We start from the raw sequence: 26,823 nt of genomic DNA, 5'->3' as shown, positions 1-26,823 counted from the left end.
GGTCATCTAGTCCAACCCCTGCAATGCAGGAATCTCAGCTAAAGCATTAATGACAGGTGGTCATCTAAACCTCTGCTTAAAAACCTACAAGGAAGGAGAGTCCACAACCTCCCGAGGGAGAATGTTCTGCTGTTGAACAGCACTCTTCCTGATGTTTAGTTGGAATCTCATTTCTTGTTTTTTAAAAAAGCGTAAGACTGTTTTAATAGATAAATAATGTTCACACATTGCTCACAACAACGGAGTGTTGTTGTGGGTGGTGCTGTGGGTTAAACCACAGAGCCTAGGATTTGCCGATCAGAAGATTGGTGGTTCGAATCCCCGCGACAGGGTGAGCTCCCATTGCTTGGTCCCTGCTCCTGCCAACCTAGCAGTTCGAAAGCATGTCAAAGTGCAAGTAGATAAATAGGTACCACTCTGGCGGGAAGGTAAACGGCGTTTCCGTGCGCTGCTCTGGTTCGCCAGAAGCGGCTTAGTCATGCTGGCCACATGACCCGGAAGCTGTATGCCGGCTCTCTCGGCCAATAAAGCGAGATGAACGCCGCAACCCCAGAGTCGGTCACAACTGGACCTAATGGTCAGGGGTTCCTTTACCTTTTAACCATTATTTGAGTTTGCCCAGTTCTGCCTACCATGTTCTTAGGTATCTGAGAATGAAATTGTTGCAATTTCATGATATCTGTTCCTGTGAAACATGGACAAGCAGTTAAATGTAAGGCATAATATTTAGAAACCCTTTTTGATGGGGGAGGGGGTGGGAAAGCACTTGAAAATCTCCAGGCATCCCATCTGTGTTTAAAGGAACAATAATAACAAAACTTTAAATTAGCATAAGAGATTTAAGGCATTTCAGGAAAACATTGATTAAATCTGCCAATGAAACGAATGTGCTTGGTGAGTGACCTAATTAGTGTATACTTGGTTCTTTTTCACTGCACTGCTTACCACTAATTGCTGTTCTGCTGGTCTTCTCCTGACAAGCCGCAGAAAAAGACAAGGATGAGGGATTTGTTGCGAAAATAGTGACATTCAGTTTTAATTCATTTGAACCTGCTGCCAAGTTAATTATGGAATTGAGAAGCTGAGCGCAGGAGGCTCCCAGCAGCCATTTAGGTTATGGGAGACATAGTTGTTTAGTTTCTGACTGTGAGTTCAGATAGAGCTTATTACGCCACACATAAAAGTCCACTTGCTGTGTCTTTAAGTGGGCTTCCCCTACATGCACACATACACAGACTGGTGCCTATAGATTCACAGTTGTTGCTTTTCTCTGCATGCCATAAAGCCTAAGTAAAATTAGTCACTTGTTTTCCTTTCTTTCAGGAGGGGGTTCCTAGCGGTTAGTAAACACAAGTGACAGTCTTGACAAAGTTATATACATATTAAATTTCAGAGTTGGAGCCATTCCTCCCAAAGCGAGTGTGGTACTTGCTTCCGAGAAACCACACCCTTGTCCTTGTGGACTTCAGAGTGATTTCTGACCTGCATTCATCACAGTGCTGTTTCCATTTGGCTTCTGCCAAGTTCTACGTCATTTGTCTTGCCGTCTGCTGTTTCACTCAAGTTACGTATGCTACGTAACTCTTTGTGCAACTTATATACTTAACATTCATTTCAGTGTAAAGGAAATGTCAAAAGCATGTAATACAAACCCCATTCATTATTTCATTATTTGTGTGCATGCGCACAAAAGCTCATACCAAGAACAAACTGAGTTGGTCTCTAAGTCATGTTTCACCTCTTTTTTTTTTTACAATACTAGGGTCTTTTTTTAGCTTAGAAAGTAGTATTTCATCATAGGGGACGTGTGCAAAATTATTTTCATAGTGTGGAGAAAGCAGATGCATGTATATTTCAGGCATGTCCAAAGTCCGTTTCTGCGGCCTAATCCGGCCCACCAGTCGGCTTAATCTGGCCCCTGTGGCAGTTTATTTCCTGAGGTAAAATCCTAAAAAAAGCTCAACAACTTCAATCCTAAAAAAAGGCCAACAACTCATGTTCACTTCATCATTTCTGGCCCTCTTTGAAAAAAGTTTGGACACTAGAAGTTGGGCTCATCCCGGAAGGTGAATGTTGGAATATTCAGAGCAGGCAAAAAGTATTTCTTGATACTGTGCATTTCTTAATATTGTGTATAGCTAAGCTATGAAATTTGCTGCCTATCTCAAGATGCCATAACGGGTACTAACATGGAAGGCTTTAAAAGCAGGGTGAGACAAATTCATAGAGGTTAAGGCTGTCAGTGACCACTAGCTATTATGTTTGTGAACTATGTTGCGCCCGCCTGGTGTGAGAGCCAGTGTGGTGTAGTGGTAGTCTTGTAATCTGGTGAACCGGGTTCGCGTCTCCGCTCCTCCACATGCAGCTGCTGGGTGACCTTGGGCTAGTCACACTTCTTTGAAGTCTCTCAGCCCCACTCACCTCACAGAGTATTTGTTGTGGGGGAGGAAGGGAAAGGAGAATGTTAGCCGCTTTGAGACTCCTTAAAGGGAGTGAAAGGCGGGATATCAAATCCAAACTCTTCTTCTGGCATAACAGTTAGAGTGTTGAACCAGGACCTGGGAATGCAGGGTTCGAATCCTCACACAGCCATGAAGCTCAGTGGGTGGCCTAACCTAACCTACCTCACAGGGTTGTTTTGAGAATGAAATGAGGAGGAGAACCATGTACAGCACCTTGAGAACCATGGAAGATACAAGTGGTATATAAACAACAACAACAAGCTCCCATAGTGGGTTGTTACTGGGAATAGTTACTGGGGAGCACAAGTGGGGAGGGTGCACTTCTGCTCCTCTCCTGCTTGTGGGCTTCCCATAGGCATCTGGTTGGCTCCTCTAAGATCAGGAGGCTGGACCAGATGTGATTTTGGTCTGATTTCAGCAGAATTATTCTAACATTCTTCTAGATCAGCGGTTCTCAACCTGTGGGTTCCCAGATGTTGTTGGACTACAACTCCCATCATCCCTGAGCTCTGGCCTTGCTAGCTAGGGGTGATGGGAGTTGTAGTTCAACAACATCTGGGGACCCATAAGTTGTTCTAGACCTTACATTCAGACTGTGGGCATTGCTTCTGAAAATGCCTGCTTATAATGGAGGATTCCCTAACAGACTTATTTCCAGGATGAGTATGAATTTGTTCTCATATAAAATAAGAATAGTGAAATTCTTTGCCTGCTAACAAGGATTAATAAATGTCAGAAATGCCATTTTGGGCGGTTCTGTCAAACCAAGGGTGAAATTAGCTTGCTGGCCAGAAGTTGAAACTGCAGTGCCATGGAGCAGTTAGCGCGAGAGATGTATTGGAACCTGAGATCTAGATGTTTGTGTAATCCCTGACTAACAACGGGGGCTTCCAGTGGCTTCCAAAGCAATTGGTTGAGAAAGATGCTCCCAGAATTTGGGATGATTTCAAGAGCTGTCTTCTACACAGCATTAAGAGCTATAGTTTGAAAAGAAGAAGCGGAAATCCTAGTGCATCTGTTTCAGTTCTTAATGTCAACTAGACACTGGCCGCATTCACACATAATGATAAAGCCAGGATTCCTGGCTCACTTGAACTATGATGTGAATTCATGGCAACCGCTGGCTGTATAGATGTCTGAATGGCACAGAGCCCCTCGCATGTGCTCATTGGGCTTTCTTTACAGACAACCACATGCCACAGGCAGCTAAAGGCAAGAGATGCAAGTCAGGAGCAGGGCTACAGCCTACATGATTACCATTTACATGTGATTAATGTGTGACTAGGGCTGTGAATGAATTGAAGAAAAGACAATAACAGTGATGTGTTAGTTAAATGAAATTTATATACAGTGGTACCTTGGGTTACAGACGCTTCAGGTTACAGACTCTGCTAAGCCAGAAGTAGTACCTCAGATTAAGAACTTTGCTTCAGGATGAGAACAAAAATCGTGTGGTGGCAACAGCAGGAGGCCCCATAAGCTAAAGTGGTACCTCAGGTTAAGAACAGTTTCAGGTTAAGAACGGACCTTCAGAACGAATTCAGTTCTTAACCTGAGGTACCACTGTATTAACAACAACAACAACAACAACAACAACAACAACAACAACAACAACAACAACAACAACAACAACTCAGTAATAATCTCTGTTTGGAATACTGTTTTAACCTTTGAATAACTTGTTTGTTTTAAAGATAATATATTACTCAAAACTCTCTATCTCTTTTTCTCTCTCTCTCTCTCTCTCTGTGTGTGTGTGTGTGTGTGTGTGTGTGTGTGTGTGTGTAACCTACTGAATGAAATTGATGCAAGGCGTTCGTTTCTTTCTTTCTTTCTTTCTTTCTTTCTTTCTTTCTTTCTTTCTTTGTTTAATATACTGTGCTTCATCCCTAGAACTCAGGGTAGTTCATAACATAGTAATACAATATAAAAACACAAGATACATAATGCAAACAAAAACAAGAGCAAACAAAACATTAAGCCACCCACTCCCCACCCACAAACACGTTTAAACGGTGTGTACGAGACTTGCTTGAAGAAGAAGGGTTTTACCTGGCGCCTAAAGCTATATTATGAAGGTGCCAGCCTAGCCTCCGTGGGGAGAGCATTCCACAAATGGGGAGCCACCACAGGAAAGGCCTGCTTTCTTGTTGCCACCCTCTGGACCTCTTGTGGAGGAGGTATATGAAGAAGGGCCTCAGATGATTATTGTAGGAGCCGGGTGGGTTCATATGGAGAGAAGCCGTCCTTGAGGTATTACCTGAGCGGTTTAAGGCTTTAAAGTTCAAAAGAAGCACTTTGAAGTGGGCCCAGAAACTAATTGGTAGCCAGGTAGCTAATTGGGCCAGGATCAGTGTAATATGCTCAGACTGTCTTGCCCTGGTGAACAACCTGGTCTCTGAATTCTGTACCAGGACTGTCATTTAGGCACCTGATGTTGAAAATATTACTGCATGGTAATATACATATAAACAGGGCTTTTTTTCCCAGCTGGAACTCACTGGAGCTTAGTTCTGGCACCTCTCAGGTGGGTGCCATTGCCATTATAAGAGAAGAAGGAAGGTGTTCATGGTGAGATCCAGCACCTCTTTCTCAAGAAAAGAATAGCACTGCGTATAAGTTGTCACCCTTTAATGCCAGTCAAAAGCACTATTACATCTTTCGGCTACCCTTGTATCTTAATTTGTGTGAAATGTGGCTAAACTGCCTGTGGTGGAATCTCTGCCAATATCACAGCCAGCTAGACATATCATAAACATACTGGCTGAACCATTCTTACCAGTTTGATATACAGTGGTACCTTGGGTTAAGTACTTAATTCGTTCCGGACGTCCGGACTTAACCTGAAACTGTTCTTAACCTGAAGCACCACTTTAGCTAATGGGGCCTCCTGCTGGTGCAGCGCCGCTGGAGCACGATTTCTGTTCTCAACCTGAAGCAAAGTTCTTAACCTGAAGCACTATTTCTGGATTAGGGGAGTCTGTAACCTGAAGCGTATGTAACCTGAAGCTTTTGTAACCTGAGGTACCACTGTACTATATTGATAAGTCAGTGTGTCGTTTCTCTTTCAATAGCTGACTTCAACCTCTTCAGGTAAAGATTTCTGACATATGTAAATATATAATGCAAAATGCTAATTAGACCTAGAATCCTTTGCAGACTTACATGCAAGTAGGACTTATTTCTCAGTGGGACTTATTTCTGCATAAACAAGCACGTGATTCATAGATTTTGTTACTCAACATCGTTACAGTTACTGATTCTATAATAAAAGTGATTAGGTTACTTCAGAACAAGCGTTTTGGGGATCATGGCCTTAGTAATTCATACTTCATGGCTTTGCTGCAGAACACTTTTTAGGACTGCTGTGTATAACAAGTTCATTTCTTTGTAACATGCTGTGAGAAGACTAAAAAAGAAGGAGGAATATGGTTGGGAATATAATAACGGTTAATTAAAACATAAAAACATAATGCTAATTATGTTTTTGTGTTTTTTGGTGGCAGCATTTGTAGGGAGGCAGCCGCAGTAACTTTGCACTGGACTTCTTATGTGTATAATATATGAATATTCTTCCTAAAAAGTGGAGGGGAAATAAGAGTCCAAAATGCAAAATAATAATATTTTGTTGTGTTATAGAACTCTTGGGAAGATGCCAGATATCTCTTGTATAACAGGTGAAGAGCCGCTGCCATGTGTTTCCATTTGTTTGCTACTACTAGGAGTTACGTATTTTTGGTAATTTGTCAAGAATTTCTAATGCAACTCGTACAATCTTTTTTTACTGTGCTTTCTCTTGTGCAAATTATTTTTCCCCATTTTGCAGATGTCGAATTGAAGCTGAAGGCTTGACCACACATCATTTCAGTTCAGTCATCTGTGGGTTAGGCAGGGCTTTTTCCAAGCGGAACTCACTGGTACCTCTTTAGCGTTAGGGCTCAATAACTTTGGCTGGATGCTCCCCCAACAAATTCCAGCACCACTTTTTCTAGAAAAAACCCCCCCTGCGTTTAGGTGACTGGGAATAAATGCCTCTCTTCTCCTCCACTTAGGAGGGGAGAACAGTGAACCCCTCAGTCTGATCCCTGGTTGTTCAAATTGTCTTTAGTTTAAAGCACACTGTAGTGCCTGAGTGTGGGTGTAACATTGAATTGCGGCTTCTTTAAGTAGTACAGTCAAACCTCGGTTCCCAAATGGCTCTGTTTTGGAACGTTTTGGCTCCCAAACGACGAAAACCTGGAAGTAAATACTCTGGTTTCCGAACGTTTTTCGGAAGCCGAACGTTCAACATAGCTTCCGCTTGAGTGTGGGAAGCTCTTGCAACCAATCAGAAACTGATCCTTCTTGTCGAACATTTTGGAAGCCGAATGGGTTTCTGGAATGGATTACGTTCGACAATCGAGGTTTGAGTGTAGAAGCTCTCACCAAAGGGGCAGAAGGCAGGGAGTGTGTGAGAGCTTGAGATGCACTGCAGCTTGTTCCTGGTCGCATAAAGTGGGCTGGGCAAAGGTGGGATTTCTTAAATAAATCCTGGGCAAAGGTGGGATTTCTTAAAACTGCGTATCTCAGTTGCAAAGTCAAAGTTCTCCATTACTGATATTTTATAAATGGTTGCATTGACTGTCAGGACTGCAATCCTGACTCAATGGGAGAGGGATTAGGGTCGCACATAGCTGCTTCTCTGCTGGTGGCAGTGGGGGAACTCTATGGAGGCTCTGGAGCAGTGAAAGTCTCAAGCTTTGACCTGGCAGGTGGGAAACTATAGTGGATAGTAGTCAATGGAAATTTCTGGGCAGGCAGCAGTGGCGGATCCCCTTAGGGCAGCCTTGTTCAACCTTGGGTCTCCAGTTGTTGGACTACAACTCCCATCATTCCTAGCCAGCATGGACAGTGGTCAGGGATGATGGGAGTCATAGTTCAGGAACAACCCAAGGTTAAGAAAGGCTGCCTTAGGGACTCCCCGCCAAACACCTTCCACCCTAGCCGGCGGGGCTGTAGATGTGATGGTCAATCTGCTTCTTCATGCTGTCTGACCCCCTACATTGGAATTGTTCTTTCTGATAATCAAGGAAACCCTGCAAGAATGGAGCTGCTGGATTAAATTGCTGTGCAAAGTTGCCTTAAAGTTAATTAAAGGTACTTGTGCTTTGCAAGAGTTCAGCTGTGATGATTGCTTTTCAACAGAGTACTGTACCAGAAGACCTGCTGTTCATTCTTAATACTTGTTCAGTAATAAAGGATCCGGAAACCCTTGGTGTGTTAATGTTCCTTTTTTAAAGAAAAAAACCCAACAACGTGTTTTAAGGTGTTTTATTTGTTATGTTGCTGGCATCCGTCTGTCTCGAGAGAGAGTGGAAGAGTGTGCCATCAGGGGCAAAGTCAAACTGTCAGAGAGTTACAGCGCCTGCTGTGGCTGTAGAGACAATGACAGGGAACAAATAACAAATATTTGTCGTATTTATTCATTCACTATATTGTTATAATATTTATTATAAAATATCTAAAGAAGCCATTGTGCCTTTATTGTGTCAGTTGATCAACAAAAAGAACCCTTAGTCAGAGAATGGAAGAGAGCCCTCTGTGGTCAGTATGTAAAAACAAGTATTTGCCCCTTCTGAATTTTTGAATGTTGGAACAAGGACAAGTGTTCATTGCTAGAACTTTACCTTGGCTGTCTCCCTGCCCTTTCCATAATACAGTCGTACCTTGGACGTCGAACGGAATCCGTTCTGGAAGTCCGTTCGAATTCCAAAACGTTCAGAAACCAAAGCGCGGCTTCTGATTGGCTGCAGGAACCTCCGGAGATCATCGACCAGTGCGACCAAGGCAGTTTCAGTACCATGATGAGGCCTGAATAACATATCTGACCTTCAATATAGGGTTGGGAATGGCATTTTATTATATTGGGATTTCAGTATTGATAGACTGTGGGGTTTTAATAGGGTGCTTACATAGCTCTCCCTATTACCCCTTCTGGTTCATGCACAACGTTTATGGATAAAAAATGCAATACACTCAATGTAGCCACATTTTGTGGCTGCCTTCTGTATTAATGCATATTGACCCAGTAAATGGAGATGTCTGCCTGAAAGCTGTTAAGCTATCAGCATTCTAGTGCTAATATTATTATAGCTTTCAGGCAAGTTGGTGTCTGCTATATGGATTGCAGCAAGGATTAAGGGGAGGGCGAAGGTAAAGCTGTAACTTTTCTCTGAGAGACATGTTACATATATTCCAAAAACATACAATGCGTATTAAAGGTCCAAAAGAGGTCTGAATGCAATGCTTCTTGGGTGCATCATTATACTAAGAGTACTTTGAAATTAGTGCCATGTTCACCAAAGAAGAAATGTAGTTTTTCATGGCTGACGAGAGGGGAATGGTGGAACGTCAGAAATTGTTTCCTAGAGGTTCATTGTTAATATTTACAAGCAGATTCATGTAATAAATATGAGATACGCTGTGGTCTAAACCACTGAGCCTAGCTCCTGTCCACCGAGCACATTCAAAAAGCACGTCAAAAACGTTTGAAAGCACATCAAAGTGCAAAGTAGATAAATAAGTACCACTCCAGTGGGAAGGTAAACGGCGTTTCCATGCACTGCTCTGGTTCGCTCTGGCCACATGACCCGGAAGCTGTCTGCAGACAAACGGCGGCTCCCTCGGCCTATAGAGCGAGATGAGCGCGCAACCCCAGAGTCGTCCGTGACTGGACTTAATGGTCAGGGGTACCTTTACCTCAGTTTTGAGGTGATAGGGAAAATCATGCAAAGAGGTTCTTTCACATGTGGTGGGCTTGTAAAAGGGTAAAAGAGTATTGGGAAATAATCCATAATGAACTGAAAAAAAAGTTTAAAAGTACTTTTCCAAACAACAACGACGAGTCCTTTTTGTTGGGGATAATTCAGACTGAAATTCCCAGGTGTCAAAAAAGGTTATTTATGTATGCTACTCAGGGTTTTTTTTCTCTTTAAAAAATGTTTAGGGGTCATTTCTTGAGTCATTTTAAACAATCACCATTTTAAAGTTCAAATCTGGAAAAATAAATACAGTAAATGGACAAAAGTACAAAGATTCACAACATGTTTAGGGGTATGCGTACCTCTGGGTCCCCCCAGAAAAAAGCACTGATGCTACTACTGTGGCCCATGTTTTGTTAGACCAAAAATAGAAAACAAGCGAGGTCCCAACCAAAGATTGAATATAGAATAAGAGAACAAGAAGAACATAAGTTTAGAGAAGATTGGAAAACGTTTATTGAATATATTGGGGGGAAATTGTGTACACCTGAAAACGTTGGCAGCATTAAGATAAATCCAACAGTTTAAATAAGTTTTGATGGATGCAACAATGAAATATTAAATGGTTTAGCTTTTGTAAAATATGCAGGGATTTATGATATGTAAAATGAACCATGAAAAGAGAAGAAGGTGAGATGGAGGTGAAAAAACAGTTTGTTTATATAGAAGTATTTTTACCCTATCCTTCAGGCAAAGAAGACTGCCAGAGCAGACTACAGAGATTAGAAATAATCTAATTAGACTATAATCTTACAGTCTAAAAGATGTGGCATAAAAGCAAATGGTAATGGGAGGGAAGAGGGAAAAAGCAAGTGTGGGGACTAGTTCTTAGTTCTGAAGTTCAGGGAGTAGTAATTCAACAGGTCTTGGAACTGGATCTAGCCAGGCTTGCCATCTTTTGAAGAGCAAAAAGGAGAGTTCTACTTTTAACTACGGATTGCTATGATGACTCTCATTTTACATATTCATGAAAAAGAGGAAGTGTCCAGGAAAAAGAGAACATAGGGCACAATGGGATGGCTGCCGACTCCTTTCTGTCTCATAGAATCATAGAGTTGGAAGAGACCACAAGGGCCATCGAGTCCAACCCCCTGCCAAGCAGGAAACAAAATTTAAAGCTTCCCATACTGGGAGTCGAACCCGGGCCACCTGGGTGAAAACCAGGAATCCTAACCACTAGACGATATGGGATCTCGCGGTCTCAGAAATGTCATTTGGTAGCTAGAGGGAGCAGGGCTAACATGGAAGCCGTTGTTGATAAGAGAGAAGTTGTTTAAAAAGTTGGATGTTCTTTGAAGGTATTAATACTTCTGTATTTCCCCCCCTAAAGGTTATGGTTTTGTAGATTTTGACAGCCCAGCAGCAGCACAGAAGGCAGTAGCATCTCTTAAAGCAAATGGAGTTCAAGCGCAAATGGCAAAGGTAAGATCAATGAGAAGGCATTCTTAACCTTGTAATGTTGTGTATTACTCTCTGCGGTAATAATTTTGTGGGATTGTTCTATTTCCTTGCTGTTTTCTAAATCAGGATTTCTTGCAATCTTGTTTTATTACTCAACACAAGTTTGTCTTCTGACTCTACTGATTTCTTCTTCATCTTCTTTTGTCTGCTGGCTTGCCAATGTGTATGATGCCTGTGATTTGCCCGGGTCCTGAAATGTGGTGCTCTTAAGTTCCATAACACTCTCCTGCCATCCTTCAAGGAACTTCATAAGACAAGGTTAATACACCTTTAGGCGCCGGGCGAAAACTTTTCTCTTTAACCAGGCCTTTGGCTGATTGACATCCGATGCCCTTTAAAAACGTGGAAAGGGGGATTATTAGGTTGTCTTTGTTTTTATGGTGCATTTTCTGGTTTTGTTTATATTGTGGTTTTATGTTGCGAAGCACCCTGAGATCTATGAGTATAGGGTGGTATACAAATAATAATAATAATAATAATAATAATAATAATAATAATAATATGCTTGAGATGGGAAGAGCACTGACATCCAGGCCCGAAATATGACAGTGGAGAGGTGGAATGTGTGTTCCAGGGCTGGCTAGTTGGTGCATGGTTACTGCACAGTCTCAATACTTTGGGGCTCGGTCAAGCCTTGCACCATTCTGCATAAACCTGAGATGGCTTATGGGGGAAAGGTTGCTGGAGACAGTGCCCTTGGCTAAAGCTGCAAAGCATATGCAGACGTTGAGATCATAAGCGGCTTCCCTTTGGTCATGAGAGGTTGCATGCAGTATCGGACAATTGATGGATCCACGAGTGCACCTGCTGGATACCCCAGAAGACAAATACGCATTATAGATTTGCATGTCTTGGTTCTCCAGCAGAGAATCTTGGCTTGGCGAAATGCAGCGGGGACACACAGATTGCCTGGTATTTGCACACATGAGGAACTTTGGCGACCGTGTATTGATTGTAGAGCCCATTGCAGATTAAATTATTTTTTAGCAACCTCCTTTTAATGGGGATCTCAAATGATCTGGCTGTGCCAGATTCTGGGACACTTCTGTTTCCCCAGGCAATTTATTTTTCTTACTCTCTCGGCCTGCTGTGCGTTTTCTAGCTGCCACCTCATATTCTGCCGAACGGTATGGTTTTATTGCATATGAATAATTCATTATGTATACCTATTGCTTGCCATTCTGAGATTGCTTAGATGAAAGGTGATATGCAAATGCTTTAAATAAAGATAAGCAAATATATAAGATAAATCCCCCGTGACCTTCTCGCTACTGCTTTAAGATCTGCATGGGAGGTCCTGCTTGTGGAGCTGGCTGTGGACAAAGTTCATGCAGCGGTAACACGAGGCAGAGGCCTCTCAGTGGTGGCCCCTCTGTCTGTGCAACTGTCTCCTGATTGTCCCCCACATTGCTGACATTTAGGTGTCATGTTAAATGCTTGCATTTCACCAGACTGTGGTTCGTTGCTCAATTTAGCAGAGAGTTTACAATGCACTTCATTGTGGTTTAAAGATTGCTGTTGATTGGTTGATAAGATTTTAATTGTTGTTTTTATCTTCTTTGCATAGTATTTCAATATTATTGGTAGTTGCTCTGGGCACTGGCTGGTGTTCAAGAACAAGACATTGATTGATTGATTGATTGATTGATTGATTGATTATGGGGGGGTGACTAGAATCCACCCTCAGTCTAATGAAATGATGTGCATTTGTCTGTGCCACATTCTGTGTAACTATGGCTATGGTTACTTGTGTTTTGGTAACCTCCAAGTTGGACCATTGTAATGAATTCTACCTGGGGCTGTCCTTGAGTATGGACCAGAGATTGCAACGAGTGCGAATCACAGCTGAAAGGGGCAGCCAGCCACAAGCATATGGCTCCTATTTGGAAGTGTCTGCATTGGTTGCAAATTGTTTTCTGGGACCAGTTGAAGGTGCTTACTTTAACATTTAAAGACCTCAAAAGTAGGGGACCCAAATACTGCAAAAACACTTTCCTTCATATCAAACTGCCTATGCTTTTAAGATCAGCAGATGAGGCCCTACGCAGGTTGAAGTGTGTGGTGTGGAGGTCCTGGGAAGAGACTTCTTAGTGCTGGCTCCTCACATGCGGAACTCCTCTCTTCTTAGGTGTGTCTGGCCACATCTTTATATAGTTTGGGGTGGTCTGTAAACACATCTTTTTCAACAGTCATTTGGAGGAGACAACTAACTAGAAAAAAAGGTTTAATTTGCTGCTGCACTTGATAAACTTCTATCTAGTTAAATTGTTATGAGTCATTGTGCTTTGCATTTTAATGATCATGTTATTTTATGGATTTTAATACATTTATATATGTGTGTGGGTGTGTGGGTGTTGTTTGACCTTGGTGTAAATTGACATATGTTAATGGTGGTATATAAGTCATCTAAATCAATTGTTGTGTTATATATTCAATTTCTATCTTGCCTTTCCCCCAAAATGTTTTTGGTGAAACTCTTTGCTGTCAGGTGTGCCTATTATGTACAAATGGACCTTGAGATGCAACCATGGAGTGCAGATAATGAAATTGTTCTAAATACCTCAAATTCATGGTTTTTCCGTAAGGATGTTTCCAATGCACTCAACTGGGAGCAAGCACAAAAGATTTCGGAGCTCTGTAGTCTTGTACTTAGAAACCTCTGTAAATATAAACACATAAATTCATCCTTAGTAGGATGTGTTGTGCTGCAATTTGTTATCTGTCCAAAGAACATCTGAAGAGCTAGAAGTTTCTGTCCAAATTTTGAACAGATTATAATTTTCAAGCAAACAGTATTTATGGAAGCCCATCAGGGATCGATTCCAGACATTTTGTCATTTTCTTCTTTGGAGTTGGTGACTTTAAGTTGTTGATGCCCCGTTTATTTCACTCTGTCTTATCCTGTTATTATTATTATTCTCTATTACACACATTCGGATAATGTGTTTATGTGCTTCTTATTTTGTTCTTTGGCGCTGGGCATTGACCACAATAATAAATATTTTATTTGATTTGTATTTATGGAAACATGAGGGCCCAGTATGAGAGATTTTGGAATATGCAGGCCCTTCCACAAGTTGACTTTAGTTCTTTAAGATCTGAACTTTTATCTGCCCTGTTTAGGGAAGTTTTTAATGTTTGAAGTTTTATTCTGTTTTTAATGTTCTGTTGAAAGCCTCCCAGAATGGCTGGGGTAGAAATTATGTGTATACACACACACACACACACACACACACACACACACAAAATTTGCAGTATAAACCTCCCATTTGACTAGATAACTTGCATAATTAATTGGTTCACACTGATCCCCTGTAACCTAAGGCGGAGATTTCAACATCCTCCCCCCCCCCCCTATTTAACAAATTCATAGACTGCTTTGTATCGTATTCATAGACCACTTTGTATTTTTCTGTTGTGAACCGCCCTGGGATCTTCAGATAAAGGGTGGTGTACATATTTTAACAACAACAACAACAATTAATAGATTGAAGCAGTGTTCAAGATTTAAACCCTCCAGAATAAAACACAAGTTCAAAAAACAATAAAATAACTTCAGTAAACTCTAAAAACAATAAAACAAATTCTTCTAAAAAAACCCAAAAAAAATTTTCTGCCCCATAAGTGAGTGGGTCATCCATCAGGTAAATCCTTCTTTTTTAAAAAAATGTCTTCAGCTGTATACCCTGCACAGCATATCACTATATAATGAGGGGGGGGGTACCCATATCACATAATGCAGTGACATTGCCCACAAATGATGGGCAGTACTTCATAGAAATGGCAACAGCTGGACAAATGTGGCTGGAGTAGACACCCTCTGAAAACTGACACCTGTCAATTGATTTACCTTTCCTGACAACTTTTTCGAAAGAGGGCGATTTTGTTTCCGATGAATCTTTTTTTGCCAGAGAAGTTTTGAAACTTTTTCTGAGGCTGCTTATGGAAATGAGCCATAAGGGTGAATTAGCTGAATGATTATGCCAGCCAAGATCGGAATCTCAATGCAGAAAGCATGAAATATTGATGCAATTTGGAATTCCTGTAGTTCCTTCACCTGAGAATCTCACATTACATACTTCCAATATTAATTAAGTCTCCAAAGGTCACTGTGAAGCAGGCTGCAGCAAGCATTATCTGCATTTCAAAAAAATGGGACAAAAATGGTGAACGAGAAGAGGATTAAAGTTGAGGTTGTACCTGAATAAGGGTGAAGTGGAGTTATACCGAAAGAGAGGTGAAGTGCCTTTGAGTTACTGAACCCAGAGTTCCTGACAAAAGCTAAGCGGTTCTCTCCACTTGCTCCTCTTTTGCCCTGTGCTTATCTCATCTTTTGTTCTCCACTGTTGAAACCACAACTATGCACATGCAGGCATTTGAGACAAGTGGATTGGGGTATTGAAAGCCAGCTCAAGATTTGTAGCCGTGGCACAAGCGATTGTGCCGCCTGAGGTGGGTGGCTGCTCTGCTGCTGCCCGGTTGCTATTCCCCTTCTTGCCAATCAATCTTTGCCCCACTCCTGCTCATGCCCCCTTATTTATTTTTCCTTTCCTTTTTTTTCCTTTTGCATTGGTGGCATCAGAATTGGCCTGCCTCGCTTTTCCACATTATGGGAAAGGTGCTAGTAGAGTTGTAGATTGTTATTGTTGTTTAGTCGTTTAGTCGTGTCCGACTCTTCGTGACCCCATGGACCAGAGCACGCCAGGCACTCCTGTCTTCCACTTCCTCCCGCAGTTTGGTCAAACTCATGCTGGTAGCTTCGAGAACACTATCCAACCATCTTGTCCTCTGTCGTCCCCTTCTCCTTGCACCCTCAATCTTTCCCAGCATCAGGGTCTTTTCCAGGGAGTCTTCTCTTCTCATGAGGTAGCCAAAGTATTGGAGCCTCAGCTTCACGATCTGACCTTCCAGTGAGCACTCAGGGCTGATTTCCTCAATAGATGTTAATAAAGTTGTAGACAATGAAGTTGTAGATGGCAGAGTGTCGGCGTTTTGCGCCTGTTTCGCCCTGCCAGTCCAAATAATCAAAAGGCCGCTGTTCGCCCCTGATGGGGCCCTTTAATTGGGGCTTGCAGGTAGACTGAACTTATCTAATAAACTGAGTTAAGCATTTGAAAAAATCTATTGAAACCAGACATTTTAAGTTCATTTTAGGCTGGGTAGTTCGCAAGTCTTTGTGGCTTTGTTTAATGTTTTGTATTTTTCTCAAAGTATGTATAATTATTGTTCTGTGTATATTAATCACCAACATGTTGCATGAGTCGCACAACTTCTATCAGCAGCACAGGTTGCATTTTTCTAATATTATGGGAAAGGCCATCTTCAGTGTGAGGTCTTCTGGGCGAGGTGGTAAGGAGAGCACCTGGTTTGCTGCTGTTTTAAGCTAATAATGTTTTTAGCGTTGCAAAACCACAGCAGCATAGCACAGTGCTTGGGAAGAAGTCCATTGCCACTCAGGGGAATGAGCAGGAGGGGGGGCCCAATGCAGAAGGGACTGTGTATCACATGGTGAAGTAAGTGAAGCAATGCACATTGTCATCTAGAAAGGGAGGCTTGTAAGGCCATTAACCCCATAGTCTACAGTTGCCTTCTGCACCATTGCCTGTGTTGAAGCCAGTGGTGACTGTACTCTGTGCATCCAAGGGAAGTCACTGGCAAGAAGCCGACTGGAGTTTCTGTCACTTGAACCCAGTACCGGTGAGGAGGTCATAACACCCAGGTATCAGTGGTACTTTAGTTTGCTATCAATGCTGCATTCTGTCTTTCAGTGGATAGGAAACATAAGGCTGGATATTATTCTGTATCTTGTTGTTACTAACTAACTAACTAACTAACTAACTAACTAACTAACGCCTTTCAATCAGTTTTCACGACTTACTCCTCTAGGTCAAACTTGGTATTTAAGTTTGAGTAGAAATGCTACTAGCTCATTGTCCCACCCCATTCCCACTGACTTTTTACATTTCCACAAATTGCAGGGTTCTCCCGTCCTGCTCGTACCTTCTGGTGATTAGGTGACTATGTTATGGGTACATGAGCAAAAATAATAGCATGAGCATCAGAAATAATGGTAATAAATGTCCTCAGTGACGCCACAAACAGAAAGCTGTTAGTTTCAATGCATCTTCTTGTATTGAAGCTGAAGATGCAGGGTAGATATGGTTTGGAATCTCAGTGTGAAAAAGACCTTGGGAGGGCCATATATATTAGATCATGAAAGAAGTTTTCAATAAGATGTGGACAAAATAAAGGAGAGAGGATTGTTTCTACATCTTGTTTAAAGAAATATTTTCTTCATTTAGCACTGATAGGCTGTTGTTGTTTCTTGCCTAGCCCAAATCTTCTTCTTCTTTGGCGATCACTCGTAGCCGAGTTAGATTGTCTTCCATAAACATGGTTTAAGTGACTGTGGAGGCCAATTCTGGATCCACACGTCCTTCCATAGTGGGGACATTGGTTTCTGGGCGGGAGTTGATCATGGTGTGGTTTTGGCAAGCGTGCCTTCCTCTTAGCACGTTTCTCCTTGCGTCCTGAGTTCGAGTGTCTTCAAAGCCCATGACACCTTTATCAAAGGCTGTTCTCCAATTGGAGTGCTCGCAGGCCAGTGTTTCCCAATTGTTGGTGTTTATACAGTCATACCTCGGGTTGAAGTAGCTTCAAGTTAAGTATTTTTGGATTGCGCTCCGCGGTGACCTGGAAGTAACGGAGTGCGTTACTTCCGGGTTTCGCCGCTCGCGCATGCGCAGACGCTCAAAAGGATGTCATACACATGCACGGAAGCGGCAAAACGTGACCCGCACAGACGCGCAGTCGCGTCTTGCGTTACTTCAGGATGCAAACGGGGCTCCAGAAAGGATCCCGTTCGTATCCAGAGGTACCACTGTACTACATTTTTTTTAAAAAATTGCCTTGAGACAGTCTTTAAACCTCTTTTGTTGACCACCAGCATTACACTTTCCATTTTAATGTTTGGAATAGAGTAGTTGCTTTGGAAGACAATAATCAGGCATCTGTACAACATGACCAGTCCAACGAAGTTAATGTTGAAGAATCATTGCTTCAACACTGGTGATCTTTGCTTCTTCCAGTACACTGGCATTAGTTTGCCGGTCTTCCCAAGGGATGTGTAAAGATTTTTGGAGACACCGTTGATGGAATCTTTCGAGGAGTTGGAGAAGGCTTTTATAAGTGGTCCATGTTTCACAAGCAAACAGTAAGGTTGGTAGTACAATAGCTTTGTAAACAAGCATTTTGGTTTCCCTGTGAATGTCCTGGTCCTAAAACACTCTGCACTTCAATCAGGAGAAAGCCTCACTCACAGAACTCAGGCGATGCTGGATTTTGGCATCAATGTCGGCCCTTGTGGAAAGATAACTGCCCAGGTAGGAGAATTATACCATTGAGTTGGATTTGTGGTGCTGCAGAGGGGTTATTTTCTGCTTGTTGGTGCAGCACTTTGGTTTTTTGGATGTTGAGTGATAGGCCAAGCTTTTTGTAAGCTTCTGAGAAGATATTTAGGATGGTTTGGAGGTCATCCTCTGAGTGTGCACACACTACGTTGTCATCAGCATACTGAGGCGCTATGACGGAAGTTACAGTAACCTTACTCTTTGCTTTCAGCCTGCTCAGATTGAAGAGCTTTCCATCAGTTCAATATATGATTTCTACTCCGGTGGCGAGTTTCCCTTCGACAAAGTGTAGGATCATGGCAATGAAAATAATGAATAGAGTTGGGTCAATAACACAACCCTGTTTAACACCTGATCCGACTGTGAATGGTTCACTTTGAGAGCCATTGTTATCTGTGATTGTTGTTGTCATATTACCATGGAGGAGCCGAATGATGTTCCCAAATTTATCTAGTCAGCCAATTTTATTCATTTAGCACTGATAGGTTGGTGTTGTTTCTTGCCTAGCCCAAATATTGGTTCTTTAAACTAGATGCTTAATATTAAATACGGACATTTTCCTAGGAGAGGCATCCAGTTGTTTATGTTTTGCTTCCAGAAACCTTTCCTCAGCAATGTATTATAGATCATTTTGAGAAGCTCACAGCAGTATGTACATGACAACATGAGTAGATGGAACTCCACCATTCCATCATGGTTAGAGTGTCAGACATGGACCTTGGGAGATCAGCATTCAAATCCCTACTCAGCTATGATGCTCCTGGGGTGACCTTGGACCAATCACTGCCCAAACTACCTCACAGAGTCATTATGGGGATTAAATGAGGAGGTGATAGAACCATGTAGACTGATACCTGGGGGGAGGGGGAGACGGGAAATAAATAAATTTATATGATCACGCATGATATAAGAAACCAGGGCCAAACTGCATAGAAAGCTTTGATGGTTTTTAGTTTGCAACGCTCCCTCCCACTCTTTTTATGAATAACTTCTTGATAATTACTACATAATTACTACCATCTAAAGGCTGCTTAGCTTTGCACTTGATGTCAATTATTATTATTTAGTTGAAATAAATAAACCCTGGCATTCTAGATCCCATTTTGGGTGATGGGTGTGTGTGTTCAAACACCAGTTCTTTTGACTCTGTCACCCTTGGCCACTTTTTTACGATATCGCAGCAGGATAATAAATCTGAATCTTTCGGCGTTGAAACTTCAGAGTTGCTATTTTAATCTTCTTAATTATCTGATTTTTCTCTAAAGCAAAGCATTCATTAAGAGCCATAGTAAGGCTTCAGTAAAATTGTTTTCATCATTTCCACCATAAAGACTAAGTAAGACCTCCATGGAAAGTTTGGAGACTTAAGCAGCATGGAAATTGTTCAGAATACTTTTGTAATGAGGCTGACGACATTCCAGAGCGTTTGATGAGGAACTCGACATCTGTTAGAAGTATAGGTTCCTATCCAATTGCTGTATAGAATGTTTGCACACAGAAACACAGTATAAAAATCTGTCCATATCGTGAAAACATTAACTGTCTCAAATAGTACTTATACTTAGGCTTGTGATGTACTGTCTGAATAATAATTCCTAATTAACTTGCAATGGATCTTCAGGGATGAAGGCAAAAGGAAGGTAGCATCCACTTTGCAAAAGGATTCCTCTCTCTGCTGCTTGCTTAGGCTGCTATTTTGCTTCAAATCCTCCTGTTCGCCTCCAAAACAGGCCTCCCAGGAGCTAAGCAGCTGTTTGTGATGAAACTTTAGAACGTTAAAAAAAAGTAAGGCTAAATAATTAATGTTTCCGGCCGCCATGTAAGGAAACCAAGGTCAGGCGACATGAGAAGGTGGAAAGCCCTTGTGTAACACTTTTGGGATGTTCATTTTAATAATGCAATAATGACAATCATTAAAATATTAATATACGTCTATTAGGATTTTTTTTAATAAAAAAACCCTCACTTTAAGTTACCGTGCGTAAGTCCACTAACACAACGCAACACAGACAGGAAGCATTTGTGTAATGAATCAATGTACATCACAGCCTTACCCAAACTTTTTGGTATTGGACCAAAAAACCCTAATAAGGTATAGAAGCTCCTTATAATACCACATCAGATAAACATCAGTCAAATTAATTTTTGGCACGAAATCCTCAGAGGAGCTATTTTCAGTTACCATCACTCAGTCAAAAGTACTGTTCATGAAAGAGTTGAAGGCAATATGCAGAACAGCTTGCATTGACTGCTTTGTGTTAGTCTTCAGTGGTTACACTCACAAAATTTCATGTAGTTTTTATTTCATTTTTTAAAAATAGTTTTCCCAGAGTTGTTGCAGTTAAAGTTGGTGATGGCTCTGTCATACTTTTCAGAGGAAGAAGACTTTTAAGCAAGCCTGATTTGTTTGAAATTTCCCATTCCTGATCTCCAGTCAACTTTCTTCTGCCCAGGCACTTGACAGTTTTTTCACTGGGTATTTATCATCAGACTGTATTTAAACCTACTTCACAGGAACACCAAGCCATGCACAGTGGCAACAAATTTAATAAATAAATAACTGTTTTCCAACCGGCTGTATGCCGGCTACAGGACTGAGAAGTAGAGCTCCTCAGTTGGATAATCAATGAAAAACACTTTGAATGGCTAAAAGGATAACTTCAGATAAATATATTTGACCGCCTAGAATACAATATACAATCATGAAGAATTCAACAGAAAATAAGGATGGCGATCTATGAGATATATCAGGAACAATGATTAAAGACAGGCATAGGCAAACTCGGCCCTCCAGCTGTTTTGGGACTACAACTCCCATCATCCCTAGCTAACAGGACCAGTGGTCAGGGATGATAGGGATTGTAGTCCCAAAACATCTGGAGCGCCGAGTTTGCCTATGCCTGATTAAAATAAGACACTAATAGGTTTTATTTTGTAAGTATTTTTTTTTAAAAATAAAGTTGTATCTAGTGCTGTACAAGCAGTATTATGTTTGGGCAACAGGGCACCCACTTTCTCTCCCCTTCCTGTGAACCCCCAACATCTGCTCCAGTGGGTCCTCCAACACTCTGCAACAGATTTTGAGGGTGTTCAAGGGGCTGCAAGCGTGAGACGGGGGGAATTCTGTTGCACAAGTGGACATCTGCTGCACAATCGGAACAGCAGCATTGGATACAACTCTCAAGTTTATAACCCCATCCCCCATGTTGAGGACTCTGCTGACCAGCATGGAGGCAACACCACTGGTGTGTGTTGGGTGGGAGCAATCCACTACAGGCTGAGCGTTGCCTGTAGTAAGCTTTGTCGTGTAGTAACGTTAAGGCTTACTGGGAAATGATATACATTGGTACCTCTAGTTCAGGGGCCAGCAAACTTTTCCAGCAGGGGGCCGGTCCACTGTCCCTCAGACCTTGTGGGGGGCCGGGCTATATTAGTGGGGGGGGGGGAATTGAACAAATTCCTATGCCTCACAAATAACCCAGAGATGCATTTTAAATAAAAGGACACATTCTACTCATGTAAAAACACACTGATTCCCGGACCGTCTGCAAGCCGGATTTAGAAGGCGATTGAGACGGATCCGGCCCCCGGACCTTAGTTTGCCTACCTATGCTCTAGTTGCATGCACCTCCGGATTCGTATCCTTTGGGTTAAGCTCACGGCAAACCCGGAAGTATTTTTCTGGGTTTTGCCGCATGCACAGAAATGCTCTACCACACCGTGCACATGCGCAGAACAGGCACCTCCAGTTGCGAAAACCTTGGGATCCGACCGGAGCTCCGGAATGGATCCTGTCCACAACCGGAGGTACCACTGTATAATGAAATGAAAACGGTGTTTAAAATAACCTTTGTAAAAAAAGAAGGAAAGCTTTTCTTTTGAGAATTACCTAAAATGTATAGAAACTTATTCCTGTATGGTACTACAGCGGCAAGAATGTTACTTGCCCCCAAACTGAAAGAAGCAGAAGTCCTAGTAAAGGAAGAATGGATACAAAAACTTATGAAATATGCGGAAAAGGCAAAACTTATCGGAAGAATAAGAAGTCAAGATAACAATATTTTTATTATTATCAAAGAATGGAAATGAATATTTACAGATAAATTATAAACAGATAAAAACATGGGCAGTATTATTGTAACAACCTGCAGTTTTATAAGAGTATATATTTAAAGAAGATGAATAAATGAGCAAATTAATTTGGATATGCAGAAGATATTAAAAAATAAATTTAAGGGACCACAAAAAAAGAGGAGGATGGAAGTCAAGTTTTGAAATGTCAAAATTAGTGTAAAATTTGTGAAATGTATAAGATTTGTGAAATCTATAAACTTGAAAAGTATGTATGTATACATAAATGAATGAATGAATGAGCTTTGCACAGGCAATCATGAAGCTGCCGCTGGTACTTCTCTTGTGGCCGATAGAGCACAGAATGCTTCCAAATAAGTTGGTATGTTCTTCAGGATTCAAAGTTTAATGGGACGCTGTCTTCAAGCACATCAGTCATGCCAGCGGTCATAGCTAAATGACCACCTTTACCATCTACCCTGACAGCCACAAGTCATCAGCACTTTAGATGTGGTGGTGAATCCACTGATCATCTGCCCCATTTTGGTTTGCTTTGCAAAAATGTAATGGTTGATTTGTTTCTAAAAGTTGGGATGAAAAATAAGTAAAATTGTTTCCAGTATTTAATAGCATTTATTTAACTCTTGATTTAATACCACTGTCTGCGTGAGAGTCTAGAATCTGGCAGAGAGCAGGTGGAGTGAAGACAGAATCCAGAATCCAGGAAAGAGACTAGTGGATTTGGGGAAGAGTCAACAGTGAGAATTCTTTGTTGAGTTGGCTAAGCGGTTTTCCTGTGTTTCAGTGCCTGCCATGATGCAATGCACTGGATGGGCTAGGAAAATAAAAGAATGAATGAGTTCATTTTATAAAACAAGATGATTCATGAATAAGTATGAAAGATTTCTTGACTATGAAAAATTTCCCAGGAAACTGAGCCAGAAGAGATAACCAGCAAGCCATGTGATAATGTATTCATATGAAATCTGTTCTATGCTGCTTTGATGCCTCTTGTGAATTCCCTTGGCCCTACTTTGATATGCATTGCAGGAGAATTAGGATCACTTTATGTAGTGTAACACTAGCTGAGATGGCATCAGACTTAATCATAAATTATTATTTTTTACTGTTTCCCAGCTCTAGTTAGGTAAAACATTATATTACAGAAATGAGCAGTACGTCAGCTGGAGAAAACAGGGCACTCACTTTGGAGTGCTTAGACAACGCGGTATTTTGGAAAATGTTGTGCATGGCTTTCAAACCTTTTATATGTGGCAAACAGGAAATACGAATCCGGCAAATGAGTTAAGCATTGCAGAGCGATGCCTATTTTCCTTTCGTGCTGAGGAAACTCCAAACACCACATATGTGAGTTGTTCAACCGTAGCTATGAAGTGTAAGAACCCGGTGCTCAGTTTGCGACGTGTGTTCGTTCCAGCCTTAGAAAGCATGCCTTAAATCGCCAAGGACACTGCAGCCCACTCTTTGGTAATAATTTAAGTTCAGCGCATTGCATTTGTGCAGAGCAGAAGCTAGCATTTTTTAAAAATGCTGTGTCATTATATCTAGAGCTGGTCAGTAATTTTTTCCCCGTAGGTGTTTGTTAGAAAAGACATTGCAATGCTCCCTTGCTAAGTAATAATAATAATATAATTATAATAATAATAATATCTTTATTGTCATTGCCCCCTCTCAGGGACAACGAAATTACTTGACTGCTCCATAAAAACACTAATTAAAACAATACAGTATAGTACAGCAAGGAAGATTAGATGACTTTCAAAGTCCAGGCTTCCCATTCAGGGCCGAGATCGCTCTGGAGAAGAAGCTGTTCTTAAGACGGCTCGTTCTTGTCTTCATCGTCCTGTATCTCCGTCCCGACGGCAGGAGCTCGAAGAGACAGTGACCAGGATGCGATGGATCTTTTACTATGTGCAGCTTTAGCTGCAGAGGGGAAATCAGTAAATGCCTGATAGATCAATAAGCAAAAATTATATATGGCCTGTGTGCATGTTTGTCTACATGTCAGGATTCAAGTCCCAGAACCTGGGACCTTGGCAAGGCAAGAAAGAGATTAAGTCTGTTGAACAGTTCTGGCCACGAGAGGAATCGGGAAGACTGTCATAGCCCTGGACTTAGTGCGGCCACTTATGTGTCGCCAAAATGAAAGGACAAAAAGAGGATGCTCATAAAATGTGGAAATGATAATTTATATGTAAAGGCACACCTTGATATATAATTGCTATAATTTAGATAAAAATGTAAACTATATTGCATAGTGGGGAAGACTGTGAGCAATGCACCTGCTTCTGTCCAGGTTCTATTGAAGGGCAGCTTCAAAGTCCCAGTTCTCCCTTTTTATGGTTTGCTGTCTTTAAACTGCACTTGGACTCGACCCCCCTTCAGAGAAATGACCCCTTCGATGAGAAGATAGCCGTTCAGATAGAAGACCATCCTCTATAAAATAGGACATGTCCGCCATTGCGGCAAATGAAGAGCAGAAAGAAACCGAAAGGGTTGTGTGTTGTCAATTCCTTGCTCCTTCTTGCCAGTCAGTACCCATGAATGGTGTCTCCCACAGCTCTGAGTAGAGCTCTGAGCTCTACTTTTCCAGTTACAGAGGCAGTGAACCTCTGGCTTAGCAGAGTGTGGCATCAGAAGCAGAACACTGCCCCTGTAACTCCCGGATCTCCATGGAGGTGGGAACCAGAACACATAATGTCTGTGCAGGAAGCCTTCAGTAAGCCTCTGAGTAGCACCAGTGCTCCATAGTATCTGCCCTCTAGTCTAGACCAGGCTTCCTCAAACTCGGCCCTCCAGATGTTTTTGGCCTACAACTCCCATGATCCATAGCTAGGAGGACCAGTGGTCAGGGATGAGGGAACTGTAGTTTCAAAACATCTGGAGGGCTGAGTTTGAGGAAGCCTGGTCTAGACTTTGCTGGTTAGCCTCGCAACTTGCACAGTATGGTAGCTCAGGGTTTGAAATCAAACTCTGCTCTCCAGCATTGCCTGCCAGCCTACCTTTCAGGTTCTGCAATCCTTGAAAACCTTCCTTCTCACCACCAGCCAGTGACTTCCCTATACCTTAGGCCACTGCTAAGAACTGGGGTGCAGTTTCACCCCCATTAACATCTGGGCGGCAACCATGGTTTCCAGATGAGGTGGGTGCATTTTGGGTTGAAGCCAAGACCTGTTCCTTCTCAGTTTGCCCTGGGCCTCCTCTGCCAATGCAGAAAAGGGGGAAAGCTTGACTCTTTCTCTCTGCCTCTGGCTACACTAGTTCCACGCCATATTCCTATGACTAAGTATAGGAACAGTGGTGTTTTGACTGACCTCTCAATGCATTTGCAAGCTTTTCATTGGAATGGGCTTTGCAAGCATAACCTAAGGATGTTCCTGTGGCAAGCGGGGCTCTCTGCCCCAATGCGAAGTTTTCAGATACAGCAACTTGCCCGTATGACTGCTCCTTCATTGCAGTGGAGAGCTTCACATTGCTGTGGAAAGGGAAGAACTTGGCATTGCTGAAACGAGCTGCCGCTATTTTTAGGAAGTCATGATGTGCAAACGATGCCTTCTGCTTGCATTGAAGCTGTGTGCGTGTGGTGTGCTTGTGTGTGTGTGTGAGAGAGAGAGAGAGAGAGAGAGAGAGAGAGAGAGAGAGAGAGAGAAATAGGACTGACACCCTATCAGGGTTAGGGATTGAAAGTTGGGCTGGCAAGTAGGGTGATTAGGAGAGATCAGGTCCACCTCCTCAGCCATCTCCAAATGCTACAGGCTCATAATTGAGTCGTTTCTAAAAAGACAGCTTGACCACTCTATAGTTTCTGGGTCACCACAACTATTTCCTATTCTAAGCATAGCAAATAGCTGTGGTTATCTCTGAAATGATTATGCTGAGTTTTGGGTGAGTCTGACTTTGAATGTGTGCTGCTGCTGTTCATTTTCACATTTCCCAAAATCCCAGTGCTTTCGCTTTTGTGAGGTGGTGTTCTTCAGCTGGTTTTGCTATTAAACACAGAGCGCTCCAAGTCTTTCCAAAACGTACAGTTAGGTTTTTCTTCTTATCAGCTCAGTTTATTTATCTGGAACTGCACTCTGCAGGATCCATATTCTACACCATTTGTTACAATTTGTTTCATAATTTGATTGTTTGGCAACAAGAATAATGGCTTTATCCCAAACTCAATTCCATCCTTTTAATAGCCTCCCCCCTCTTTCAAATGGAGACCAGACCAAAGCCATTAACAAGACCTTACTCAAATTTCAACTCTTACATTATAGACGGCTAAGATTTAGTAAAGTAATAAGGCATATGCTTGATTCCGAGTGGCCTTAATTAAACATACATGTATAGCTAAATGTCAATGTGGGCTTAAATAATGTACTGAATTGGGGGCTTAAAGACCAGCATAATGGTTGTGAAAAGGGGCCTGATGGGAATCTAGGACACCATTGCACTAATACTTGAGATGTTTCCTAACGCAATGAATAATTCTGTTGAATTCATTTTGAATTATACTGTGTAAGTTTCAAATTGGAATCTCACAACAATAGAAGCTTGAAATTATTCCATCTTTTTTTACACCTAGATAATCATGGCAGCTGCCTCTTGAGGTCA

The 26,823-nt window shown here is 41.8% G+C and overlaps 1 protein-coding gene across 4 annotated transcripts in view; it reads left to right on the top strand.

The window, feature by feature from the left end:
* RBMS3 (RNA binding motif single stranded interacting protein 3) overlaps nt 1-26,823 on the top strand; it is a gene marked incomplete at its 3' end in the record, with an annotated part of 470,025 nt that overhangs the window by 199,681 nt on the left and 243,521 nt on the right. For all 4 annotated transcript variants that reach the window (XM_083578126.1, XM_083578127.1, XM_083578125.1 and 1 more), the window contains exon 4: nt 10,593-10,684. In XM_083578126.1, coding sequence (XP_083434252.1) covers nt 10,593-10,684 — 92 coding nt within the window. The remainder of the gene's footprint in view (nt 1-10,592; nt 10,685-26,823) is intronic.

Source organism: Podarcis filfolensis (assembly GCF_964270895.1).
Source record: "Podarcis filfolensis genome assembly, chromosome: 12".
NCBI lineage: Eukaryota > Metazoa > Chordata > Lepidosauria > Squamata > Lacertidae > Podarcis > Podarcis filfolensis.
Note: the sequence above shows the minus strand (reverse complement) of the source record. Positions and strands in the feature narration are given on the sequence as shown.